This window comes from Haliotis cracherodii, unplaced genomic scaffold, assembly GCF_022045235.1.
Source record: "Haliotis cracherodii isolate W230 unplaced genomic scaffold, xgHalCrac1.p SCAF_21, whole genome shotgun sequence".
Classification (NCBI taxonomy): domain Eukaryota; kingdom Metazoa; phylum Mollusca; class Gastropoda; order Lepetellida; family Haliotidae; genus Haliotis; species Haliotis cracherodii.
The window spans coordinates 9,145,447-9,168,118 of record NW_027266277.1 but is presented as its reverse complement, the minus strand read 5'-3'; the positions used below and the strand labels follow the sequence as shown (position 1 = coordinate 9,168,118).

At 43.0% G+C, this 22,672-nt stretch overlaps 1 protein-coding gene across 2 annotated transcripts; it reads left to right on the top strand.

Annotated features, from left to right (window-relative positions):
* Positions 1-1,502: 1,502 nt before the first annotated feature.
* LOC139470931 (heparanase-like) lies at positions 1,503-21,665 on the top strand. 2 transcript variants are annotated; one of them, XM_071253255.1, is made up of 10 exons: positions 1,503-1,998; positions 2,487-2,665; positions 3,226-3,399; positions 3,658-3,826; positions 8,083-8,133; positions 8,627-8,827; positions 10,707-10,821; positions 17,315-17,430; positions 18,315-18,461; positions 18,799-21,665. In XM_071253255.1, exons 1-10 carry the CDS (start codon positions 1,829-1,831, stop codon positions 18,953-18,955), a joined length of 1,479 nt encoding a protein of 492 aa, XP_071109356.1. In that variant the 5' UTR covers positions 1,503-1,828; the 3' UTR covers positions 18,956-21,665. The 2 variants fall into 2 exon arrangements, with proteins under 2 accessions (XP_071109356.1, XP_071109355.1); XM_071253254.1 differs by having other exon boundaries at positions 18,312-18,461.
* The last annotated feature ends 1,007 nt before the right edge of the window (positions 21,666-22,672 follow it).

Here is a 22,672-nt window from a genome sequence, read left to right as displayed (position 1 = left end):
AGCACAGCATATCACACCACAGTATGATAAAGCACATCGTGTAACACCACGGTATGATAAAGCACAGCATATCAAACCACAGTATGGTATAGCACACCATGTAACACCACAGTATGGTATAGCAAAGCATATCACACCACAGCATAGTATAGCTTTATATTACAGCAAGAGATAGCACAGCATATCACACAACAGAATGATTGTCACGGCAAAGCATAGATCAGAATATCGAGCAGTATCGTCACCTATTAGTTCTGGGGTAAGTGAGTGAGTTGGGTTTAATGCCTCTTGGTTCAGTATTCCAGTCATATCACAACGTGTCACCTTAATATGGGAGGAAAGCCCAGGTATCAAAATTAGTATAAGGGTTATCGTCACCAACAACAGTATTAGTACCGGGATTATCATCTCTAACAACAGTATTAGTACCGGGGTTATCATCTCCAACAACAGTATTAGTACCAGGGATACCATCTCTAACAACAGTATTAGTACCGGGGTTATCATCTCCAACAACAGTATTAGTACCAGGGATACCATCTCTAACAACAGTATTAGTACCGGGATTATCATCTCCAACAACAGTATTAGTACCGGGGTTATCATCTCCAACAACAGTATTAGTACCGGGGTTATCATCTCCAACAACAGTATTAGTACCAGGGATACCATCTCTAACAACAGTATTAGTACCGGGATTAGCATCTCCAACAACAGTATTAGTACCGGGGTTATCATCTCCAACAACAGTATTAGTACCAGGGATACCATCTCTAACAACATGTATTAGTACTAGGTTTACCATCTCCAGCAACAGTTTTATTATTAGCGTTTACATCAGTAACAACAGTTTTACTAGTACGGGTTCAATCAGCAACACAAGTGTCATCAATTCCAATATTTATTGCAGGAGTAACATCACTAAACGCAGTATCAATCAGGTTTATCGTCAACTTAGATAGAATAAGTATAAAAAAGTAACTGGTCCAGAAACCTCCGGGAAGATGATACTTAAAAATAAAGGTTTTTTAACTATAACTATGGTATTGTATTAATTATTAGAAGGTGCCATGAAAGTACAAGACATAATTACGTTAAATTGTTTGAATTGTAACATTGATGTCTTAATATTTCTCATGAGCTTCATTTTGACGTACCACGTGGTCAGTACTAACATCTGCAGTATAGTCGCAGTTGCATCACAGATATCACTGTCAGTTCGAGGAGAATTGACAAGTAAAGGTACCAAAAGTTATCTCCCTTTAGCTAACCTCGCTTAAACTGTATCAGGATGTCATTAGATACCGAAACTTAAACCTAATCACAATATCATATTGCTATCGTATTAAAGGGACGTTAAAACCACTATCAGTTTTGGTGATATTCCTGATTTCTTCCGTCATTGAAGAAGTAGGCTGATATCAATTTGATATTTTATGTGTGATTCAGATGTACATAGTCTTGCACGAGTTATGTGTCTTGTGCCAGGGGGCGTGACCTGATCTGCAGTGTTTACTTCCGGTATAGACCCATCGTGTTTGTGAACAAGTCTTATATATATGTACATACGGCCCACAAGCGATATTTCTCATGAATGAAAAATACCCCATACTTTAATTTTTATGTAAAACTTAGAAAGCTTTCACAACTATTATCTTGCCTCCATTTACTGAACATGCTGAGTATAAGTCATGGCCTTAACTTATCACAAGCCCCCAACATTGCCAAATGGAATACGTCCTTGTTTCGTTAACTTTAAAAATATAAAATCAAAACTCACAAGACTAACACGTGACATCCTCCTAGCCTAACCTATCACAGCATAAATATGGACGCATGTCATATCAGTCTATTATACATTGTATTAACGTATGTAATTCACGCTATCGAGGTGAACGTTGATTTCAACAGAGTTCTGCAAGTGATCGATGACAAATTTGTTGCCGTTACTCTTGATTCACATCTCATACAGGAAGGATGGCAGAAATTCGATTTTGGGTAAGCATATGTGAATTACACTTGGGGAACCTGCATGATGCATGGGCACAAGTGTCAACGATATACTGCCAGAGACCATATACCAAATGAACGAATGTAACCTAGCTCAACAGGCTAAACCCTGATAATCTAGATGCCTTTCTGATATCCACGTGCACCAAGGGACACATTGTTTGTAGTCAGTTAACATTTTACCAACTAAATGGAGCTAGAAGTATTGAACTTGGATATCATACTATAATGGAACATATAAGGATAGATTTGTTCATGTCATAAAAGTCCAAAATTTAATTTGATTTTTAAGAAGCTAGCATTTATGGTAGACTGAGGCCTAGGAATGTGATACATTGACATAATGGGTAGCAGAATACAATGAGTTTTAGTTTTGTTCATGCCAGTATAATAAGAATACGTTTTAAGAAAGAAATTGGTATAAATTCAATTTTTGCAGTTTTAATGTCGATAATCTTTTATAAATTGACGAATAGATCAGAAAAATTGGTAAACCTGGCTCATGGATTGGCGCCATGCTATCTGCGCCTTGGAGGAACTGCTGCAGACTTACTGACCTTTGATCCTCAAAAGACAGCCCCAAACAAACCATGGTCAGCTGAACAATATCAAGAGTTCCTGTTGAAGAAACACTACAAGAACTTCACAATGTCAGGTTTGTAAACAATTCTTTGTCACAATGTTCTTGCTTCTTCATCAGGTGAATACTGAGTGGCTGCATAGAGTTCATATAAGATAAAGGAAGTTGTTGTACATAAAAAGTGTCATATATTCATGTTCTTCCAACTTCCAAATGCTTCTCAAAGACATCAGGTTTGTAGTGAAAAGTCTTAGTAGTATAATAAAAGAGTACAAGTTTAATATTCTGTATCTTCTTACCACTCAGGACTGAAGGACTGAAAGGCTATGACAGATGGATGTGAACAGTCATTGATGCTTATTTGTATTTCAACATTTTAGATGGCTTTCATATATTGCCAAAATTCTCGTAATATGCTCACTGTTTTTGGTGTTTAGAAATGAACGATTGTTTTATGACATGAAAATCATATAAAGAGTTAAGAGTTATAGCATATATTCCATTAAGATCTACATAGCCTAGTCATTTACATGTTGAAACATAATTGGTTTGGAGAAAACGTTTTGTTGATTTTACAATGACAAAGTTGGAATTATTATGTAATGTTTTTACTGATTGTTTTTATCTGGTTTCAGCTACTGACTGGGATTTGATCAACAAGTTTTCTGCAGCTGTTGGCTGGGAGCTGATCTTTGATCTCAATGTTTTGATCCGAGACCAAGGATCATGGGACCCCACAAATGCCATGTTGTTGATGAATTACACCAAGTCGCGAGGATACAAGCTTGCAGGATTTGAACTTGGAAATGGTACAATAACATTTATGTAATGTGATAGTACTGATTGCATATGATAGCTGACAGTAGCGACACTGACCTATATTATGCTGTGTAGTATATCTCCATTCTAGGAGGATATATACCCTGGACCCTTTCTTTGTAACTTCCCAGTTGCCTAATGGGTAGTATCATGCAATTCTCAACTGCCATATATTTGAGGGTTGAGTCAAAGCTTTAAATGAATACTCCGCCTTGAGTCTGATCTGTCCTTTTACCCCTCCTTTCCAGAACCAAATGCCTTCCATCATGTGTTTGGTCGGACAGTGACAGCTGCTGATTTGGCAAGAGACTTTGTACGACTGAGACAGATCATGGGCAGCTATTCTCAGTCGACCCTCCTGGTGGGGCCAGATGTTACAAAAGTCGATAAGAAGAATGTTCGGCTTTATTTCGAAGAGTAAGTCGTTCACCACCACAGTCATGCCTATCTAGATGGCTAGAGTGAGTCAGTAATACCACCAGAGTCGTGCCTGTCTAGATGGCTAGAATGGGTCAGTAATACCTCCACAGTCGTGCCTGTCTAGATGGCTAGAATGAGTCAGTAATACCACCACAGTCGTGCCTGTCTAGATGGCTAGAATGGGTCAGTAATACCTCCACAGTCGTGCCTGGCTAGATGGCTAGAATGGGTCAGTAATACTTCCACAGTCTTGCCTGTCTAGATGGCTAGAGTGAGTCAGTAATACCTCCACAGTCATGCCTGGCTAGATGGCTAGAGTGAGTCAGTAAAACTTCCGCAGTCGTGCCTGTGTAGATGGCTAGAGTGAGTCAGTAATACCTCCACAGTCATGTCTGGCTAGATGGCTAGAGTGAGTCCGTAATACTTCCGCAGTCATGCCTGTCTAGATGGCTAGAGTGAGTCAGTAATACCTCCACAGTCGTGCCTGTCTAGATGGCTAGAATGAGTCAGTAATACCACCACAGTCGTGCCTGTCTAGATGGCTAGAATGAGTCAGTAATACCTCCACAGTTGTGCCTTGCTAGATGGCTAGAATGGGTCAGTAATACTTCCACAGTCGTGCCTGTCTAGATGGCTAGAATGGGTCAGTAATACCACCATAGTCATGCCTGGCTAGATGGCTAGAATGGGTCAGTAATACCTCCACAGTCATGCCCGGCTAGAATGGGTCAGTAATACCTCCACTGTCGTACCTGGCTAGATGGCTAGAATGGGTCAGTAATACCTCCACAGTCATGCCCAGCTAGAATGGGTCAGTAATACCTCCACAGTCATGCCTGGCTAGATAGCTAGAATGAGTCAGTAATACCTCCACAGTCATGCCCGGCTAGGATGGGTCAGTAATACCTCCACTGTCGTACCTGGCTAGATGGCTAGAATGGGTCAGTAATACCACCATAGTCATGCCTGTCTAGATGGCTAGAATGAGTCAGTAATACCTCCACAGTCGTGCCTGGCTAGATGGCCAGAATGAGTCAGTAATACCACCACAGTCGTGCCTGTCTAGATGGCTAGAATGAGTCAGTAATACCTCCACAGTCGTGCCTGGCTAGATGGCTAGAATGGGTCAGTAATACTTCCACAGTCTTGCCTGTCTAGATGGCTAGAGTGAGTCAGTAATACCTCCACAGTCATGCCTGGCTAGATGGCTAGAGTGAGTCAGTAAAACTTCCGCAGTCGTGCCTGTGTAGATGGCTAGAGTGAGTCAGTAATACCTCCACAGTCATGTCTGGCTAGATGGCTAGAGTGAGTCAGTAATACTTCCGCAGTCATGCCTGTCTAGATGGCTAGAGTGAGTCAGTAATACCTCCACAGTCGTGCCTGTCTAGATGGCTAGAATGAGTCAGTAATACCACCACAGTCGTGCCTGTCTAGATGGCTAGAATGAGTCAGTAATACCTCCACAGTTGTGCCTTGCTAGATGGCTAGAATGGGTCAGTAATACTTCCACAGTCGTGCCTGTCTAGATGGCTAGAATGGGTCAGTAATACCACCATAGTCATGCCTGGCTAGATGGCTAGAATGGGTCAGTAATACCTCCACAGTCATGCCCGGCTAGAATGGGTCAGTAATACCTCCACTGTCGTACCTGGCTAGATGGCTAGAATGGGTCAGTAATACCTCCACAGTCATGCCCAGCTAGAATGGGTCAGTAATACCTCCACAGTCATGCCTGGCTAGATAGCTAGAATGAGTCAGTAATACCTCCACAGTCATGCCCGGCTAGGATGGGTCAGTAATACCTCCACTGTCGTACCTGGCTAGATGGCTAGAATGGGTCAGTAATACCACCATAGTCATGCCTGTCTAGATGGCTAGAATGAGTCAGTAATACCTCCACAGTCGTGCCTGGCTAGATGGCCAGAATGAGTCAGTAATACTTCCACAGTCGTGCCTCTCTAGATGGCTAGAATGGGTCAGTAATACTTCCACAGTCTTGCCTGTCTAGATGGCTAGAATGGGTCAGTAATACCACCATAGTCATGCCTGGCTAGATGGCTAGAATGGGTCAGTAATACCTCCACAGTCATGCCCGGCTAGAATGGGTCAGTAATACCTCCACTGTCGTGCCTGGCTAGATGGCTAGAATGGGTCAGTAATACCTCCACAGTCATGCCCAGCTAGAATGGGTCAGTAATACCTCCACAGTCATGCCTGGCTAGATAGCTAGAATGAGTCAGTGATACCTCCACAGTCATGCCCGGCTAGGATGGGTCAGTAATACCTCCACTGTCGTACCTGGCTAGATGGCTAGAATGGGTCAGTAATACCACCATAGTCATGCCTGTCTAGATGGCTAGAATGAGTCAGTAATACCTCCACAGTCGTGCCTGGCTAGATGGCCAGAATGAGTCAGTAATACTTCCACAGTCGTGCCTCTCTAGATGGCTAGAATGGGTCAGTAATACTTCCACAGTCTTGCCTGTCTAGATGGCTAGAGTGAGTCAGTAATACCTCCACAGTCATGTCCGGCTAGATGGCTAGAGTGAGTCAGTAACACTTCCACAGTTGCGCCTGGCTAGATGGCTAGAGTGAGTCAGTAATACCACCATAGTCATACCTAACAAGATGGCTAGAATGGGTCAGTAATACCTCCACTGTCGTACCTGGCTAGGTGGCTAGAATGGGTCAGTAATACCACCACAGTCATGTCCGGCTAGATGGCTAGAATGGGTCAGTTATGCTTCCACAGTCATGTCTGTCTTGATGGCTAGAATGGGTCAGTAATACCACCACAGTCATTTCTGGCTAGATGGCTAGAATGGGTCAGTAATACTTCCACAGTCGTGCCTGTCTAGATGGCTAAAATGGGTCAGTAATACCTCCACAGTCGTGCCCCGCTAGATGGCTAGAATGAGTCAGTAATGCCTCCACAGTCATGCCTGGCTAGATGGCTAGAATGGGTCAGTAATACCTCCACAGTTGTGCCTGGCAAGATGGCTAGAATGGGTCAGTAATACCTCCACAGTCATGTCCGGCTAGATGGCTAGAATGGGTCAGTAATACCTCCACAGTCGTGCCTGGCTAGATGGCTAGAATGGGTCAGTAATACCTCCACAGTTGTTCCTGGCAAGATGGCTAGATAGAGTCAGTAATACCATCACAGTCATGTCCGGCTAGATGGCTAGAATGAGTCAGTAATACCACCATAGTCATGCCTGTCTAGATGGCTAGAATGAGTCAGTAATACCTCCACAGTCGTGCCTGGCTAGATGGCCAGAATGAGTCAGTAATACTTCCACAGTCGTGCCTCTCTAGATGGCTAGAATGGGTCAGTAATACTTCCACAGTCTTGCCTGTCTAGATGGCTAGAATGGGTCAGTAATACCACCATAGTCATGCCTGGCTAGATGGCTAGAATGGGTCAGTAATACCTCCACAGTCATGCCCGGCTAGAATGGGTCAGTAATACCTCCACTGTCGTGCCTGGCTAGATGGCTAGATTGGGTCAGTAATACCTCCACAGTCATGCCTGGCTAGATGGCTAGAATGAGTCAGTAATACCTCCACAGTAATGCTCGGCTAGATGGCTAGAATGGGTCAGTAATACCTCCACAGTCATGCCTGGCTAGATGGCTAGAATGGGTCAGTAATACCTCCACAGTTGTGCCTGGCTAGATGGCTAGAATGGGTCAGTAATACCTCCACAGTTGTGCCTGGCTAGATGGCTAGAATGGGTCAGTAATACCACCACAGTAATGCTCGGCTAGATGGCTAGAATGGGTCAGTAATACCTCCACAGTCGTGCCTAGCAAGATGGCTAGAGTGAGTTAGTAATACCACCACAGTGAATGTTTTATGGCATGTTATGATTATGTAAGATGTTTTGATCCTGAACTGAGTACAGTTCAGTGTTTCGACATTGACAGAGTTCTGTTTTGAAGGGCTCGTTTATCAGCTGATGAATGATTCTAACTGATACATCCCTAACTCTAGGGGTGAGGTAGTGGAGTGGTAATGCAGAAGTCCTGGATTGATTCCCTACATGGATACAATGTGTGAAGACCATTCTTGGCGTCTTGTTGCTAGGATAGTGTTAAAAGCCCTGTAATACCCCTCTCACAAGCTTATCTAGCCACCCGTGTACACATTCTTGTGAAATGGTATTGTATGTTTCTGCAAAGCATGATAGAGACAAAACAATAGAAAGGGATAGTTTGTGAAAAATTCTCTCATTTCAAATTCATTTTCAGATTCCTGGCCTCTGGTGGTGGCAAAGTGGTGGACAAGGCAACATTTCATCAGTACGTTCTCCTCCATATGATGTGATGTGTTCATAGATGTAGACTGCAACCATGTACTGTAGAATATGTTGTTTTGATAGGTTGATAAGATGTAGACTGCAACAATGTACTGTAGAATATGTTGTTTTGATAGGTTGATAAGATGTAGACTGCAACAATGTACTGTAGAATATGTTGTTTTGATAGGTTGACAACATGTAGACTGCAACAATGTACCGTAGAATATGTTGTTTGGATAGGTTGACAACATGTAGACTGCAACAATGTGCTGTAGGACATGTTGTTTGGATAGGTTGACAACATGTAGACTGCAACAATGTGCTGTAGGACATGTTGTTTGGATAGGTTGACAACATGTAGACTGCAACAATGTGCTGTAGGACATGTTGTTTGGATAGGTTGACAACATGTAGACTGCAACAATGTGCTGTAGGACATGTTGTTTGGATGTATTGTTCCTGATGGTCAGGATTGACTGTGGTTGTTTTGGCAGCTACTATGTAGACGGTCACACTGCTGATGTTGGGGACTTCATTGACGCCTCCATCCTGGATAGTTTGAAAACAGATCTGACCGATGCCATCACAACTGCCCAAGCCCATGCCCCGGGGGTGCCTGTCTGGATTGGAGAGACAGCCTCAGCATATGGTGGAGGGGCTGAAGGCCTCTCAGATGCATATGTGGCAGGATTCATGTGAGAATTGATGTACAATGTTTGAAGTCCATTTCTGTAATGGTGCTGGAATATTGCTTAAAGCTGCGTAAAACCACACTCACTCACTTAATGTGGGAGGAAAGCCAGAAGTGATGCAGGTCTCAGACGTTTACCACTTCGGTGAAACCCATGAGCACAGGTATTGTGCTTACAAACACAGAAACATAATCGGGGCAAACCGGGATTTGACCCACAATCATAAGTTTCTGGCTTGCCCAAATCTGCACAGCGTATCGTGGCACCTTAGACGACTGGGCCAACCATGCCCCACTTCAGTAAGGAACCAGTCATAACTGAAAGGTGACAGCCAAAAGAAACTACCATAGTTTTAAATCAATCCAGTTTAAAAACCACAAAAGATAGATTCATGAAGTAAAATGTATTGAAAAAAACAAAATCTCAGGGAAATCAAGATTTAAAATTTACAGTCACACAGCATCCGATATTGCCCGAACTAGGGTGGGGTAGCAAAAACAAGCTTTCAACATAATGGACAAAGGGCACACACATCAACAATCCCTCAAGTTTAATGACACATCACATTAATAGCATGTACAACCACATCCTGCTACAAGACACGCAGAGAAAATCCTTCGCACAGGAAAAGGCAGTCGTCTGATGATGTCCCGTGAGATACGTCACCATTCTTCTTGGAGGGTCTGGATCAGTTCTTGTCCGTTGGTTGGAGGATGTGGTCACTGTTGAACATGATGATCCATTACATCCCTGAGGTGTTCTATGGGGGATTTGTCTGGGGAGAGTGCAGGCCACGGCCAGGAAGTTCTGTACAATATAGGCTGTCTGGGGTCTGGTTTTGTCATGCTGTTAAAGGACACCACATGGCAGCTGTTGTAAAAATGGTAGGACAATCGGACGAAGAATGTCATCCATGTAACTGTGATCTGTCAAATTTCCATTAACGTTGACCCGTGGTGTTCTCTCCTGCCCCCAAATTCATCCCCCACGCCATTACACCCCCCACCATAGGGCATGACCTCCTAAACACAACTCACCTTCAACATGTTGTCTACCATCAGCTATGCCCAGACAGAACCGGCTTTCGTCAGTCCAGGCCCATCTCAATCTCTGATGAAGATGTTGCGCTGTCAATAACTGTCCTCTGTAAAGTATGTAAGTCTTAATTCCTTGAGCCCTGAGTCGCCTGGCCAATGTCTGTCGACTAACTTTATACCCTAAGGCATTAGTTGCTGATGATGTCACTGTCAGGAATCGATTCCGGAGATGCAAAGTACGCAAGTAGCGGTTTTCGTTGGGTGTAGCTACCCTGGGTCTAATCAGGTTATCACAGAACCTCGGGAGCAGCCCAAACTTCTAGCAATGTGGATATGGGTGGCTCCCATCTATATCATCCCCGGTCCCACTCGCGTTGTTCCGGTGTCAGTCGTGGCATTTCTGTGGTGGCTTCTATCAGGGTGTGCATGTGGCATGCCATCCGTATCATTTATATACCCTTTTGTCACATGCAGTTTCCGTTGCCCAAGTGGCACATTTTTCACTTTTTTAATTTTTTCAAATTTTATACAAAAGAAATACGTCTTGGATGTGTATCTTTCTCTGCATAGATTTAGTTTAAAACTTGTGTTTATGTATTTTCACAATTTCATTTTTAAAGTAGTAAGGTTTCTTTTGACTGTGAGTTTACATAAGATTATAATTCCATGTCAAGATCTCGAACAATTATTTAAACATATTGTTTTCAGACTTGGCAGAAGTTAAAAAACTTCTTAATTGGAAATTATTTATTTTTTCTAGCATAAACCAATTAATAAAAAAAACAACATGCCTTATGACATTTGTACGTTTGGTTCTCATGTGCATTCCAACATCTCCAATGCAGGTGGCTGGACAAGCTTGGCCTGAGTGCCCTGTATGGCGTGAAGGGAGTTTTCAGGCAGAGTTTCTACAAGGGCAACTACGCTCTGCTGGACCTCGACACTCTCGACCCAAACCCAGTGAGTTGATTTCTAGTCCTGTTGAAACTATTCCCCAGAAACATCTGTTTGCAGCATTTATGCAGTTGTGAGGGATTGTTCAACTCACTGGCTCAAGCCATTCTGCTGTGGACTTCAGACAGTAGATTATATGACAACACATGGGACGTAGCATGGGTTGTTAGGTTTAGCTACGCAACATGTTTTGTAGTCATATTTGAATAACCTTCCTCAGTAAACACATTTCTTAAATGATGTATATGTTCGTTGTGTTTATTGTGTAGGGCCAGTAGTTGGCCAGATTAGTCCTATAGAGTGTACAGTGGTCAGGCTTTCCTCGTCATTTGCAACACTATAAATGACACTGCACCATGCTCGCCTTGTGTTCAGGACTGTTGTGTTGTTGTGTTCAGGACTGTTGTGTTGTGTTCAGGACTGTTGTGTTGTTGTGTTCAGGACTGTTGTGTTGTGTTCAGGACTGTTGTGTTGTTGTGTTCAGGACTGTTGTGTTGTTGTGTTCAGGACTGTTGTGTTGTTGTGTTCAGGACTGTTGTGTTGTTGTGTTCAGGACTGTTGTGTTGTGTTGTGTTCAGGACTGTTGTGTTGTTGTGTTCAGGACTGTTGTGTTGTGTGCAGGACTGTTGTGTTGTTGTGTTCAGGACTGTTGTGTTGTGTTCAGGACTGTTGTGTTCAGGACTGTTGTGTTATTGTGTTCATGACTGTTGTGTTGAATTCATGACTGTTGTGTTGTGTTCAGGACTGTTGTGTTGTTGTGTTCAGGACTGTTGTGTTGTGTTCAGGACTGTTGTGTTGTTGTGTTCAGGACTGTTGTGTTGTGTTCAGGACTGTTGTGTTGTTGTGTTCAGGACTGTTGTGTTGTGTTGTGTTCAGGACTGTTGTGTTGTGTTCAGGACTGTTGTGTTGTTGTGTTCAGGACTGTTGTGTTGTGTTGTGTTCAGGACTGTTGTGTTGTTGTGTTCAGGACTGTTGTGTTGTTGTGTGCAGGACTGTTGTGTTGTTGTGTTCAGGACTGTTGTGTTGTGTTCAGGACTGTTGTGTTCAGGACTGTTGTGTTATTGTGTTCATGACTGTTGTGTTGTGTTCATGACTGTTGTGTTGTGTTCATGACTGTTGTGTTGTTGTGTTCATGACTGTTGTGTTGTGTTCAGGACTGTTGTGTTGTTGTGTTCAGGACTGTTGTGTTGTTGTGTTCAGGACTGTTGTGTTGTTGTGTTCAGGACTGTTGTGTTGTGTTCAGGACTGTTGTGTTGTTGTGTTCAGGACTGTTGTGTTGTGTTCAGGACTGTTGTGTTGTTGTGTTCAGGACTGTTGTGTTGTGTTCAGGACTGTTGTGTTGTGTTCAGGACTGTTGTGTTGTTGTGTTCAGGACTGTTGTGTTGTGTTCTGTTCAGGACTGTTGTGTTGTTGTGTTCAGGACTGTTGTGTTGTTGTGTGCAGGACTGTTGTGTTGTGTTCAGGACTGTTGTGTTGTGTTCAGGACTGTTGTGTTCAGGACTGTTGTGTTATTGTGTTCATGACTGTTGTGTTGTGTTCATGACTGTTGTGTTGTGTTCAGGACTGTTGTGTTGTGTTGTGTTCAGGACTGTTGTGTTGTGTTGTGTTCAGGACTGTTGTGTTCAGGACTGTTGTGTTGTGTTGTGTTCAGGACTGTTGTGTTGTGTTGTGTTCAGGACTGTTGTGTTGTTGTGTTCAGGACTGTTGTGTTGTGTTCAGGACTGTTGTGTTGTGTTCAGGACTGTTGTGTTGTTGTGTTCAGGACTGTTGTGTTGTGTTCAGGACTGTTGTGTTGTTGTGTTCAGGACTGTTGTGTTGTGTTCAGGACTGTTGTGTTGTTGTGTTCAGGACTGTTGTGTTGTGTTGTGTTCAGGACTGTTGTGTTGTGTTCAGGACTGTTGTGTTGTTGTGTTCAGGACTGTTGTGTTGTGTTGTGTTCAGGACTGTTGTGTTGTTGTGTTCAGGACTGTTGTGTTGTTGTGTGCAGGACTGTTGTGTTGTTGTGTTCAGGACTGTTGTGTTGTGTTCAGGACTGTTGTGTTCAGGACTGTTGTGTTGTGTTGTGTTCAGGACTGTTGTGTTGTGTTCAGGACTGTTGTGTTGTTGTGTTCAGGACTGTTGTGTTGTTGTGTTCAGGACTGTTGTGTTGTGTTCAGGACTGTTGTGTTGTTGTGTTCAGGACTGTTGTGTTGTTGTGTTCAGGACTGTTGTGTTGTTGTGTTCAGGACTGTTGTGTTGTTGTGTTCAGGACTGTTGTGTTGTGTTGTGTTCAGGACTGTTGTGTTGTTGTGTTCAGGACTGTTGTGTTGTGTGCAGGACTGTTGTGTTGTTGTGTTCAGGACTGTTGTGTTGTGTTCAGGACTGTTGTGTTCAGGACTGTTGTGTTATTGTGTTCATGACTGTTGTGTTGAATTCATGACTGTTGTGTTGTGTTCAGGACTGTTGTGTTGTTGTGTTCAGGACTGTTGTGTTGTGTTCAGGACTGTTGTGTTGTTGTGTTCAGGACTGTTGTGTTGTGTTCAGGACTGTTGTGTTGTTGTGTTCAGGACTGTTGTGTTGTGTTGTGTTCAGGACTGTTGTGTTGTGTTCAGGACTGTTGTGTTGTTGTGTTCAGGACTGTTGTGTTGTGTTGTGTTCAGGACTGTTGTGTTGTTGTGTTCAGGACTGTTGTGTTGTTGTGTTCAGGACTGTTGTGTTGTGTTGTGTTCAGGACTGTTGTGTTGTTGTGTTCAGGACTGTTGTGTTGTGTTCAGGACTGTTGTGTTGTGTTCAGGACTGTTGTGTTGTGTTCAGGACTGTTGTGTTGTTGTGTTCAGGACTGTTGTGTTGTGTTGTGTTCAGGACTGTTGTGTTGTGTTCAGGACTGTTGTGTTGTTGTGTTCAGGACTGTTGTGTTGTGTTGTGTTCAGGACTGTTGTGTTGTTGTGTTCAGGACTGTTGTGTTGTTGTGTGCAGGACTGTTGTGTTGTTGTGTTCAGGACTGTTGTGTTGTGTTCAGGACTGTTGTGTTCAGGACTGTTGTGTTGTGTTGTGTTCAGGACTGTTGTGTTGTGTTCAGGACTGTTGTGTTGTTGTGTTCAGGACTGTTGTGTTGTTGTGTTCAGGACTGTTGTGTTGTGTTCAGGACTGTTGTGTTGTTGTGTTCAGGACTGTTGTGTTGTTGTGTTCAGGACTGTTGTGTTGTTGTGTTCAGGACTGTTGTGTTGTTGTGTTCAGGACTGTTGTGTTGTGTTCAGGACTGTTGTGTTGTTGTGTTCAGGACTGTTGTGTTGTGTTGTGTTCAGGACTGTTGTGTTGTGTTCAGGACTGTTGTGTTGTTGTGTTCAGGACTGTTGTGTTGTGTTGTGTTCAGGACTGTTGTGTTGTTGTGTTCAGGACTGTTGTGTTGTTGTGTGCAGGACTGTTGTGTTGTTGTGTTCAGGACTGTTGTGTTGTGTTCAGGACTGTTGTGTTCAGGACTGTTGTGTTATTGTGTTCATGACTGTTGTGTTGTGTTCATGACTGTTGTGTTGTGTTCATGACTGTTGTGTTGTTGTGTTCAGGACTGTTGTGTTGTGTTCAGGACTGTTGTGTTGTTGTGTTCAGGACTGTTGTGTTGTTGTGTTCAGGACTGTTGTGTTGTTGTGTTCAGGACTGTTGTGTTGTGTTCAGGACTGTTGTGTTGTTGTGTTCAGGACTGTTGTGTTCAGGACTGTTGTGTTGTTGTGTTCAGGACTGTTGTGTTGTGTTCAGGACTGTTGTGTTGTGTTCATGACTGTTGTGTTGTTGTGTTCAGGACTGTTGTGTTGTGTTGTGTTCAGGACTGTTGTGTTGTTGTGTTCAGGACTGTTGTGTTGTGTTGTGTTCAGGACTGTTGTGTTGTTGTGTTCAGGACTGTTGTGTTGTTGTGTGCAGGACTGTTGTGTTGTGTTCAGGACTGTTGTGTTGTGTTCAGGACTGTTGTGTTCAGGACTGTTGTGTTATTGTGTTCATGACTGTTGTGTGCTGTTCATGACTGTTGTGTTGTGTTCAGGACTGTTGTGTTGTTGTGTTCAGGACTGTTGTGTTGTGTTCAGGACTGTTGTGTTGTGTTCAGGACTGTTGTGTTGTTGTGTTCAGGACTGTTGTGTTGTTGTGTTCAGGACTGTTGTGTTGTGTTCAGGACTGTTGTGTTGTTGTGTTCAGGACTGTTGTGTTGTGTTCAGGACTGTTGTGTTGTGTTCATGACTGTTGTGTTGTTGTGTTCAGGACTGTTGTGTTGTGTTGTGTTCAGGACTGTTGTGTTGTTGTGTTCAGGACTGTTGTGTTGTGTTGTGTTCAGGACTGTTGTGTTGTTGTGTTCAGGACTGTTGTGTTGTTGTGTGCAGGACTGTTGTGTTGTGTTCAGGACTGTTGTGTTGTGTTCAGGACTGTTGTGTTCAGGACTGTTGTGTTATTGTGTTCATGACTGTTGTGTGCTGTTCATGACTGTTGTGTTGTGTTCAGGACTGTTGTGTTGTTGTGTTCAGGACTGTTGTGTTGTGTTCAGGACTGTTGTGTTGTGTTCAGGACTGTTGTGTTGTTGTGTTCAGGACTGTTGTGTTGTTGTGTTCAGGACTGTTGTGTTGTGTTCAGGACTGTTGTGTTGTTGTGTTCAGGACTGTTGTGTTGTGTTCAGGACTGTTGTGTTGTTGTGTTCAGGACTGTTGTGTTGTGTTGTGTTCAGGACTGTTGTGTTGTGTTCAGGACTGTTGTGTTGTTGTGTTCAGGACTGTTGTGTTGTGTTGTGTTCAGGACTGTTGTGTTGTTGTGTTCAGGACTGTTGTGTTGTTGTGTGCAGGACTGTTGTGTTGTTGTGTTCAGGACTGTTGTGTTGTGTTCAGGACTGTTGTGTTCAGGACTGTTGTGTTGTGTTGTGTTCAGGACTGTTGTGTTGTGTTCAGGACTGTTGTGTTGTTGTGTTCAGGACTGTTGTGTTGTTGTGTTCAGGACTGTTGTGTTGTGTTCAGGACTGTTGTGTTGTTGTGTTCAGGACTGTTGTGTTGTTGTGTTCAGGACTGTTGTGTTGTTGTGTTCAGGACTGTTGTGTTGTTGTGTTCAGGACTGTTGTGTTGTGTTCAGGACTGTTGTGTTGTTGTGTTCAGGACTGTTGTGTTGTGTTGTGTTCAGGACTGTTGTGTTGTGTTCAGGACTGTTGTGTTGTTGTGTTCAGGACTGTTGTGTTGTGTTGTGTTCAGGACTGTTGTGTTGTTGTGTTCAGGACTGTTGTGTTGTTGTGTGCAGGACTGTTGTGTTGTTGTGTTCAGGACTGTTGTGTTGTGTTCAGGACTGTTGTGTTCAGGACTGTTGTGTTATTGTGTTCATGACTGTTGTGTTGTGTTCATGACTGTTGTGTTGTGTTCATGACTGTTGTGTTGTTGTGTTCAGGACTGTTGTGTTGTGTTCAGGACTGTTGTGTTGTTGTGTTCAGGACTGTTGTGTTGTTGTGTTCAGGACTGTTGTGTTGTTGTGTTCAGGACTGTTGTGTTGTGTTCAGGACTGTTGTGTTGTTGTGTTCAGGACTGTTGTGTTCAGGACTGTTGTGTTGTTGTGTTCAGGACTGTTGTGTTGTGTTCAGGACTGTTGTGTTGTGTTCATGACTGTTGTGTTGTTGTGTTCAGGACTGTTGTGTTGTGTTGTGTTCAGGACTGTTGTGTTGTTGTGTTCAGGACTGTTGTGTTGTGTTGTGTTCAGGACTGTTGTGTTGTTGTGTTCAGGACTGTTGTGTTGTTGTGTGCAGGACTGTTGTGTTGTGTTCAGGACTGTTGTGTTGTGTTCAGGACTGTTGTGTTCAGGACTGTTGTGTTATTGTGTTCATGACTGTTGTGTGCTGTTCATGACTGTTGTGTTGTGTTCAGGACTGTTGTGTTGTTGTGTTCAGGACTGTTGTGTTGTGTTCAGGACTGTTGTGTTGTGTTCAGGACTGTTGTGTTGTTGTGTTCAGGACTGTTGTGTTGTTGTGTTCAGGACTGTTGTGTTGTGTTCAGGACTGTTGTGTTGTTGTGTTCAGGACTGTTGTGTTGTGTTGTGTTCAGGACTGTTGTGTTCAGGACTGTTGTGTTGTTGTGTTCAGGACTGTTGTGTTGTGTTCAGGACTGTTGTGTTCAGGACTGTTGTGTTATTGTGTTCAGGACTGTTGTGTTGTGTTCAGGACTGTTGTGTTGTGTTCAGGACTGTTGTGTTGTTGTGTTCAGGACTGTTGTGTTGTGTTCAGGACTGTTGTGTTGTTGTGTTCAGGACTGTTGTGTTGTTGTGTTCAGGACTGTTGTGTTGTGTTCAGGACTGTTGTGTTGTTGTGTTCAGGACTGTTGTGTTGTGTTCAGGACTGTTGTGTTCAGGACTGTTGTGTTATTGTGTTCATGACTGTTGTGTTGTTGTGTTCAGGACTGTTGTGTTGTGTTCAGGACTGTTGTGTTCAGGACTGTTGTGTTGTGTTCAGGACTGTTGTGTTGTGTTCAGGACTGTTGTGTTATTGTGTTCATGACTGTTGTGTTGTGTTCAGGACTACTGGTTGACACTGCTGTACAAGAGGCTGGTGGGGAGGCAGGTGTTCCATGTGACAACGACCTCATCAAGCGACCGCCTCAGGATCTATGCCCACTGCACCAACACCAACAGGTAGAGTTTCTGTTGAGTGAAGCCCCAGTAGGTTCAGGATATCATATGATGTGTAGCAATTCAGTTGGATTCAGATTTGTTGATGAGAGTAAAATTTAGATACTAGAATCCCCTCCTCACAAACCTCAAGGTCAAGAGAGCTGAAACTTTATTAAGATGTGCAGGACCATAGCATGACTTTGATTTATTTGTAGCTTGGAATTGAAAGATTTAATTATTAAAAACTGAAAATTGTTTTTGTAACAGAACATAGTTTTCGAGTTTACCACTGGCGAGAAATAATCTATAGTCTTTGTGAACGACTATGGACATTGCTCAAACCAAAGGTTATCTTGAATACTATGCAATACTAGTTACTTTGCTATGTAAGGATAGCATATGGATGAACAACTTCTTTATTATCCCACGGCATATATTGCGAGGACATTTTGTCATCATCTGGTCTGTCTGTCGGTCCGTCTGTCCATTCATTTTTTGTTTAGAGAGATTTTTTCATTCAAACTTGGTACATGTGCTAACCAGGGGGAATTTGTCATCTTCTGATGACTGTTGTTACAATTATGACTTTATGAGTGCTGTTTTTGTGTAGGTTCTAACACCATTATCAATCAAGTGATTAACGTTGTTAGAACCAAAATATTGCTGCTAATTGTAATAAAGAAGTTGATAATCGATATATCTTATTCTTACTTAGTACTCCAACTTCTAAACGCCTCTCAAAAAAGCTATAGTTACATTTCGTCATTATTATTATTATTATCATCATTATTGATATGCTTGTGGATGATCATGATCAAGTTGTTCCAAGCAAGCAACTTTGAGGCGTTGTAGACGATGTTGCTGTGGTAGATTGAGTGGTTTGACCGACCCTGCTGTTGCAGCAGCATCTTCGGCTACAAGCCCGGCAGCCTCACGGTGTACGCCATGAACATCGACAGCTCCAACACAACCCTGTCTCTACCCCAGTTCCAAAACAGGACTCTCCATGTGTACTGGTTGACCCCAGGTGGTGGAGGCGGACTCAAGTCAAAGTAGGTGAAACATGTGTCTTACCGCCAGGTCAAAGTAACACTCATCTTGTTAAGAAACGTTCCATGATCATGGAAATGTTTAGTGATATAGTGGTGAGAAGAATCTTATGTGGGCACCAATATTTCTTCACATTCACGTTTGGATTCATTTTTTTATTGGAATGAAAATCCATTGAATATTTCTTCATAAAACTACTGGTGAACTGATGCTCTTTGCCAATGAAACAATTTTTCATATTTTCATCATGGTTGAGTTTTAGTTTTAAAACTTTTACTAACATTTTTGCTGTCTGACGGTTTTTCAAAAACCGCATTTATTCTGTTGTTTTCTTTCCAGATTTGTAAACCTGAATAACAAGACACTGGAGCTGGTGGACAAGCAGCTGCCCTCACTGACCCCTAGTCACAGCTCAGCCAGCACCCTCAGCATCCCAGCTCACAGCTTTGGCTTCCTCATCATCCCTGATGCAAACATTGTAGCTTGTCAGAAATAACACAGTAGACTTTCAGAAGGCTTGTTTATGTAGCTAAAGCCATGTAGTAATGCTATCATGGTCATGGTTTGTGTTACCAGCTATGCAGGGTTAGATCTGCTTCTCTTACCATATGGATATTATTTGTCAGAATTGTTCTGTCAGTTCTTCACATCTACAGCTGGTGAACCTATCCCTGTCAGTTCTTCACATCTACAGCTGGTGAACCTATCCCTGGCCTTGTCAGTTCTTCACATCTACAGCTGGTGAACCTATCCCTGTCAGTTCTTCACATCTACAGCTGGTGAACCTATCCCTGGCCTTGTCAGTTCTTCACATCTACAGCTGGTGAACCTATCCCTGGCCTTGTCAGTTCTTCACATCTACAGCTGGTGAACCTATCCATGTCAGTTCTTCACATCTACAGCTGGTGAACCTATCCCTGTCAGTTCTTCACATCTACAGCAGGTGAACCTATCCCTGGCCTTGTCAGTTCTTCACATCTACAGCTGGTGAACCTATTCCTGTCAGTTCTTCACATCTACAGCTGGTGAACCTATCCATTTCAGTTCTTCACATCTACAGCTGGTGAACCTATCCCTGTCAGTTCTTCACATCTACAGCTGGTGAACCTATCCCTGTCAGTTCTTCACATCTACAGCTGGTGAACCTATCCCTGGCCTTGTCAGTTCTTCACATCTACAGCTGGTGAACCTATCCCTGTCAGTTCTTCACATCTACAGCAGGTGAACCTATCCCTGGCCTTGTCAGTTCTTCACATCTACAGCTGGTGAACCTATCCCTGTCAGTTCTTCACATCTACAGCTGGTGAACCTATCCCTGTCAGTTCTTCACATCTACAGCTGGTGAACCTATCCCTGTCAGTTCTTCACATCTACAGCTGGTGAACCTATCCCTGTCAGTTCTTCACATCTACAGCTGGTGAACCTATCCCTGGCCTTGTCAGTTCTTCACATCTACAGCTGGTGAACCTATCCATGTCAGTTCTTCACATCTACAGCTGGTGAACCTATCCCTGTCAGTTCTTCACATCTACAGCTGGTGAACCTATCCTTGTTGGTTCTTCACATCTACAGCTGGTGAACCTATCCATTTCAGTTCTTCACATCTACAGCTGGTGAACCTATCCACGTCAGTTCTTCACATCTACAGCTGGTGAACCTATCCCTGTCAGTTCTTCACATCTACAGCTGGGGAACCTATCCCTGTCAGTTCTTCACATCCACAGCTGGGGAACCTATCCCTGGCCTTGTCAACATTCAACATGCAGTGTCAATCGCTCTCCCCATGATTTAGTCCTTACAGGTATCAAATTACTTTTGTAGCATTTTTGTTATTATACACATGGGTTGCAAATTGATGGGTTTTGTTTGTGTTTGGTGGTGTACCTTTGTTTTTCTGTTCATGTAGAGCCCTCAAGTGTGTCCATGTCTGTGAACTATTCCAGACCAATTACTGGTCATTTGTATATATTCAAACATCTTTCTTCAGACCAAACCCAGAACACCTGACCAGCTTAACAGTAGTGGCCTAATTACTACTAATTAGTGTAGGGGTGAAAGTGATGGCTGTCTTCGACATTTAAATCTTCCTGATGCAAGGGAGTTAACTGACTCTAAAAGTCCAGTTTCCACCCTTGTCGAAGTAGGCTGGTATTCCGTGGCTCCAGCAAAGCGCCACCAGTGACTATTTTGAGTTATTTCCCTGCTATGTCCTTCCTACTGAGCAATCAGATTCCAGCTATCATATAACTTGCAGCTGCTTCAAACAAAATGGTGGCGGCAAGTCAAGACGATCTGATCGATAAGCAAGATCTATGTTGTAAAGATAGCTTTGATCCAGAGGATCTACACGGTGCAAAGAATTTTTGAAGCATATGTACCCATTGATGCAAAAACCTATACTGTCATAAAGTGCACGTGTAGCCCAGAAGATTGTAATTTGCATGTGGTACTTTCAGAATAAGGAATGAGAGTATGGCACTTTTCAGTTTAAACATTTATGAAAACTAGTAATATGTTTCCACAACAATGAATTCCTGAAACGTTTGTTGTTTTCAAGTGTTACGTGTTGATTCACAAATTGAAGCAATGTTAACCCAGAAAAGAACTTGTGTGAAACCAACAAACAACCAACAAGTGGTATACAATCAACAAATGTATTACAAAATTAACTAGTTTTACAAATCAACTCAAATTACTGCACCGCAATTACAATGGCAGTACACTAGTACTGTGCGAGTAAAATATTCAATGGCAAGATATAATATGATGGTAGTGGTCAGTATCAAATAAAAAATTACAGTGGTGATAGCAAAAGTCAGTGAATAATATATATTCACCCAGTGGCAACAGTGGTCAAGCTTCCGAGATGGACTAGGTACAGAATCAGGTATGATTGGTGATCCTCACATGAAAGCTGGTCCCGAAGCTATGAAATGTATGAGAGATGCGAGGGGCATGCTCTTGCCTCCTTATATACAGTCCAACAAGCTGCTGGAAATTTCTTGTTTGCCAAGGGTGGAAACTTGACTTTAATTGTCAGTTAACTCCCTTGCCTCACGAAGATGAGACATTTATCACTTTGGTGAAAACCACAAGAAGGGACATGGTAGCTACAAACCAAGGTCCATAATCAGGGCAGTTCTGGAATGGGAACCTACAATCGTGTCATTCTTAGAAATGTAATATTTGTCAAGATATATATTTTCATGAACACATTACACTGAAAAGAACTATTCACATGTTGTTGTCTTTACTACACAAGTGTAAATATAGATCTATACCTTCAGTTAACATAGCATTGAAAAGAGGGCTGGTAATCCTTCCTGGTCTGATCCCAGCAGGAACGGCCGCGCCCACCATGGGTTAAGATTCGGTCGGACTAGTCAACCTGCACCAAGTACCTCCATGATCTCATTCACAACAGAATATATGGAAGGAGCCTGTTGTTGCGATACGGAGAAACAGGGCCCCTTTTTATCCCCCGCCGGCCCAGAATGGCCAAAGGGGTATTATGTCGTGGCGCAGTCCGCCCGTCTGTCTGTCTGTCCGTCCATCCCACAGAGGGTACTAAGCTTGTGAAATCAACTCCTCCTGCAGTTTCCAGAGAAAGTCCCTGACACTCTACACACAAGATGTCGACATGTTGATGATACGCATATCGCAGTCCCGTTTCATTTCGACTAATTTTGACAGAGTTACTGCCCCTGTTTTACGGAGCTTCATTTGCCTAATTGTGAGAGAGGTACTAAGCTTGTGAAATCAACTCCTCCTCCAGCTTTTAGAGAATATCCCTGAAACTCTACACACAAGATGTCGACATGTTGATGATACACATATCGCAGTCCCGTTTCATTTCGATACATTTTGACAGAGTTATATAAACTCTTTAAAAAAATTCATGCGGGTTTCATTCCAAAGACTTGATTGAGAACATGTCCTTCTCGGAACCTTATCTTTACATTTACAGCTCATTAGATCGATATTTCGTCATCCAAACTAAACACTACCCCCCCCCCCCCCCCCCCCCCCCACACACACACACACCCACCACCCACCCCCACCCACCCTAGTCGTTAAAGTGGGTTTCCAGTCCACCCATACATCAAGCTACAACTGAGCCACCTAGTTTCTAAACACATGCCACATAAGTAAAGATATATGACAATATATTTGAATTAGCAGACCTTTTATAGTGCTAAAAAGTTAGACGATC

Coding starts and splice junctions, on each gene's coding strand:
- LOC139470931 (XM_071253254.1), top strand. CDS start 1,829: ATGGACGCATGTCATATCAGTCTATTATACATTGTATTAACGTATGTA. Junction 2,666..3,225: donor CAAGAACTTCACAATGTCAG/GTTTGTAAACAA, acceptor ATCTGGTTTCAG/CTACTGACTGGGATTTGATC. Junction 3,400..3,657: donor AGGATTTGAACTTGGAAATG/GTACAATAACAT, acceptor CCTCCTTTCCAG/AACCAAATGCCTTCCATCAT.